Consider the following 4,707-nt stretch of genomic DNA (forward strand, 5'->3'; position numbering starts at 1 on the left):
AAACTGTTACAAGTGTGCTGATATAATTAGGACACGTGACATCCCGGTAACTTTGAGAAGAAACACTTATTATCTGATTTGTCTCGAGATGGCTATGCATTTTCATGGCATGAGGCTAGTAGCATAGCATCTCTCCAATGAATACAAGCGTTTGACGTCAACAACCCTCATTTAAATATTCAAAAAAGGATTACAATAATGAGATGTATCCACCAATCAAAGAAAGGATAGGCAGGAGCTAGACAGCCCGCCATGCCACTTTGTGGACAACGTACTGACAAGATACATGTCTCTCATCTATAATCTTTGGTATATATTAAGTTAGCAGCTAAGGGAGACGGGGCTGCTGAGGGTCAAGGTTATGAACTTCGATATTGGTTCAACTATATTCTTTGCTCTATCATGCTGTAAATGATGGTGCTTCCTCCAGTGTTTCCTAACTGCCACAATGTAGTGACTCCCTATGCTGTGCTGTAGGGGAGCAGTGTACTGAGATGGATCCCATCCTGGAGGAGGTCCTGAGTGGGGCCAACACTACTGGAGGCCCCTCCCTGAACCACAGCAACAACCCCCTGGATGTGTTCTCTGGCATGCAGCTGCTGCTGCGCTTCAAGCCCCTCTTCCTGCCCCTCTACTGCCTTCTGGTGGCCGTGGCCGGCATAGGCAACTCCATCCTGCTGGCCTGTATCCTGGCTGACAAGAAGCTCCACAATGCCACCAACTTCTTCATCGGTAACTTGGCGGCCGGCGACCTGTTGATGTGTCTGACCTGTGTCCCTCTAACTGCCTCGTACGCGTTCGACAGCCGCGGCTGGGCCTTTGGACGCCCTCTCTGCCACCTTGTGCCGCTGCTGCAGGCCGCTACCGTCTTCGCCTCGGTGCTGTCCCTCACGGCCATCGCTGTGGACCGCTACGTGGTGGTGGCCCACCCAGTGAGGAGGAGGATCTCTGTAGGGGGCTGTGGCGCGGTGGCTCTGGGTGTGTGGGGGTTGTCTCTGGCCCTGGCTGCCCCTCCCTCCCTCCACACGCGTTACCTTGACCTGAGGCCGCGCGGGGTGGAGCTGGTGGTGTGTGAGGAGTTCTGGCCGAGCTCTGGCCAGCTCAGGCTGCTCTACTCCTGCTGTATCCTGATAGCCTCCTACATGATCCCTCTGCTGTCAGTCAGCGTGTCCTACTGTGCCATCACAGTGCACCTGAGACGCCACACGCTGCCCGGAGAGCCCTCACACTGCCAGCAGCGCTGGAGCCAGAGGAGGAGGAAAACCTTCTCTCTCCTGGTGGCCTCTGTGCTTGCCTTTGCCCTCTGCTGGCTGCCCCTGCAGGTGAGAACACATGGATGTGCGCACACACACACAGGCACAGGTACAATGCACTCACAATGATAGCCCACTGCACTTTCCTGATAGCCCGTTAACTTTCCTGACATTGTTGACATTTTTATATAATTAAGCAGATTTCTTTGAGAAAATATGATGAAAGAGCATTTTAGGGGCAGTTACATCACCTAGGCTGTGCATAATCCCAATGTAATCCTAATGTAATCCCAATGTAATAAAATGTAATCCTAATGTATGTGACCCACTGACTGTGTGTATTCCTCCTCCCTCCCTACAGGTGCTGAACCTGCTGCTGGACCTGGACCCAGACTACCACATCGTGGACAAGCGCTATGTCAATGTGCTGCAGGTGTGCTGCCACCTGGTGGCCATGAGCTCCGCCTGCTACAACCCCTTCATCTACGCCTCCCTGCACAGTAAGGTCTGGCTGCACCTCAAGGGCTACCTGTGCCCTTACTGCCGCCAGGGGCCCCCAGGGGGCCAGCTCCTCTCCCGCTCCACCTCCCGGAACCCTGCCACCTGCCTCAGCCTGCTCTCTGAGGTCTCCGCCCCCGCCAAAGAGACCCCAGGGGCCGTCGGTCCTGAGTCCGACCCCACCAACGACAGCACCCTCTGAAAACATCAGGAACCACAGTATGGTTTATAGGTAGGGGTCAAAGGTCATTACATATATCTCATAGACGCGGGTGTCCAGCCAGACACCCGCTGTAGGAGCAGGGAGGAGGGGGAGAATGAGGAGAGACAGTGTGACAGAGGTTTTAGACTGCTCTGGAGACCGTCAACCCTCTGGATCGTTCGTTCTATTTGCCTTGGGTGCCACTACATAAGCCCTACTGCCAAAGACGATGAGCAGGTCTCCCAGCTATTGCGAGGCAGAGAGTGTAAACACTGTCACGACCGTGGGCTGGGATGCAGGTCTGGCAGCGGCAGAGGGGGAGATGACCCTTCTCTGAACTCCTCACTCTCCAAATGGATTACACACTAAACGGAGGAGGACGGCAGGGCAAAAACAGTCTGCAAAGACAGCTCGCTCTTTTCTGTTGTTCCCTCATTCTACTATGCTTTTGCCTGATTTTGAAATCTTTCATACTTTCTCTCCCTCTTTTTAATCTCTCTTTCCGATTTATTTCAATGTATGTAGCTATAGTTTTATTTTGATTCCTCTCTCTTTTTCTCTGCCCCCTTTCCCTATCTGTCTCCCCCCCCTTCTCTTTCTTTTCGCGTGGGCCATACGGCCCAGCCCAGCCCAGTGCTAGTTACTGTAGGTGTGTTGGAGTATCTTTGAACAGGTGTTGATACCTGCAGTTGTCCTCTGCAGTCTCAAACCCAATCAGCTTCATCTGACGTTTCATCTGTTCAGTTACCAACAGTGACAATATGGCTGCCATATTAACTGACAGGAACAGCACCCAGTCTGCCAAATGTACCTCACAATTGGATTAGTTCCTTATCTGATGCTGGGTAGAGCAGCTAGAACACAAAGGACTTTTTTTTGTCATTGTTTCACCACTTGCTGAACCCAGAGACATTGGCTTTGAGCCAAATCAAATGGATTCATTCCCAGAGGCCCTCTCAGGTGGTGTCTGTGACTTGGGTGTTATGCTCTGTTAAAAAGGTTAGAATGTTTTCAAAGTGAATTTCTCCTCCCCCCAAAAATTGTGTTGTTACGACAATCCTACCATCTGATTTCCCAGTGTGTCGTGATGACAAGTGGGTTTCCTAGGAGGAGGTGTGTGTTTCTAACAGAGTTGGGCAGCGGTGTCCATGCCTGTCTTAGGGTGGTGGTTGAGACCCTAGTTTCATTTTGACAGTTTATTGGAGGTGTTAGTATGGCTTAGTTAGCTCGGGTTATTGTAGCTACCGTTCACAAGGCCTCTGAGCACACTGTCACTGACTCACTCTAGCAAACCACCCATAGCGTCATTCCAACAAGAACACTGGGTGGGAATGACTTTAATTGTGATATTTATGGATGTTTGTGTACAACCAGACTTAATCCAAACTGAATGCCGCTGTTATGTGTGAGCAAAATGTGTTTTTCCCAATCTGCTAAATATAATGGAAAAGTCTCAGGGGTTTCGAAGGAAACTCCTTTAAACAAATGGTTCATGTAGGCTGGCAGTCATACATACACACATTTGAAACAATTCCTCCTGCTAATGCATGCCTGCAGTTTCACACATCCCTGTTGCACACACATTGTTTCTGTTCCTTCTCTGAAGAGGCACCTGTTCTACCCTACCTCTTTGTTGGCATCAGCTTGGTTTCCTGTATGCTGTTCAGGGGCACATGCCCATAGGGGGCACAAGGGCACGTACCCCATTCGATTTTTCCTGTTGATTTATTCTTCAGATGTTGCATGAATTACTGAACTTAAATTTTTAAGCCCACATTTTATCATAATTATTTATAATATAAGATATATCAGCTGTATTTTGCAGTGGGGGCACAATGACTGGACCAGGCAAAGTGTACCCCCTTATTCTGTGGAGATCATTTTTTTATTTAACTAGGCAAGGCAGTTAAGAACAAATTCTAATGACGGCCTACACCGGCCAAACCCAGACGACGCTGGGCCAATTGTGTGTTCCCTTATGGGACTCCCAATCACGGCCGGTTGTGATGCAGCCTGGAATTGAACCAGGGTGTCTGTAGTGACTCCTCAAGCACTGAGATGCAGTGCCTTAGGCTGCTGCGCCACTCGGGAGCCCCTAGCAAATGGTTCCTTTCCTGTTGCATCACAGAGTATAGATAGGCAGGACGCTAGATACTGTACTCTGGTGCAGCGGTATTCAACTCTTACCCTATGAGGTCCAGAGCCTACTGGTTTTTTGTTCTACCTGATAAGTAACTGCACCCACCTGGTTTCCCAGGTCTAAATCGGTCCCTGAAAACAAGAAGTGGAACTGGCTTTGAGGTCCAGATTTGAGTGTGAGGGCTCTAGTGCGTGCAGACAGTATCGTCAGTGGAGGAGGAGAGTGTCGTGACACACACAGCAGTTGATTTGATTTTAACGGCCAGTGATGGCTAGGACTCGCAGGAGGTAGTCTGTAAATTAGTTTGATCAAGCCATGTAGCCTATTGATTCCTTCTTGATGAATAAATAAAGCAAAATGTTTTGTTTTCTCTGTAATACTAGCCACCTAGCAATTTTATGAAGTTGGCTAGATATGTTCTGAATCTCCAAACCTCTACCAAAAGCTATCAATCAAGTTGGAGTAGCTTGTCTAACTATCTTAGCTGGCATGCCTGCTGGCAAGGTTGCTAGACTTTAGAAAAGCAACCAATTGGTAAATGTACAGAACAACATTCACATTAATTTCTATATTTTACCCAGATTTTAGCAGAGATGCAGAAAATAATATTTTGT

The 4,707-nt window shown here is 49.0% G+C and overlaps 1 protein-coding gene across 1 annotated transcript; it reads left to right on the forward strand.

The window, feature by feature from the left end:
- Positions 1 to 494: 494 nt before the first annotated feature.
- On the forward strand, positions 495 to 1,953 carry LOC120018670 (prolactin-releasing peptide receptor-like). The gene is made up of 2 exons (XM_038961869.1): positions 495 to 1,322; positions 1,615 to 1,953. Exons 1-2 carry the CDS (start codon positions 495 to 497, stop codon positions 1,951 to 1,953), a joined length of 1,167 nt encoding a protein of 388 aa, XP_038817797.1.
- The last annotated feature ends 2,754 nt before the right edge of the window (positions 1,954 to 4,707 follow it).

The sequence above is a fragment of the Salvelinus namaycush genome, chromosome 23 (assembly GCF_016432855.1).
Source record: "Salvelinus namaycush isolate Seneca chromosome 23, SaNama_1.0, whole genome shotgun sequence".
NCBI classification, from domain to species: Eukaryota; Metazoa; Chordata; class Actinopteri; order Salmoniformes; family Salmonidae; genus Salvelinus; species Salvelinus namaycush.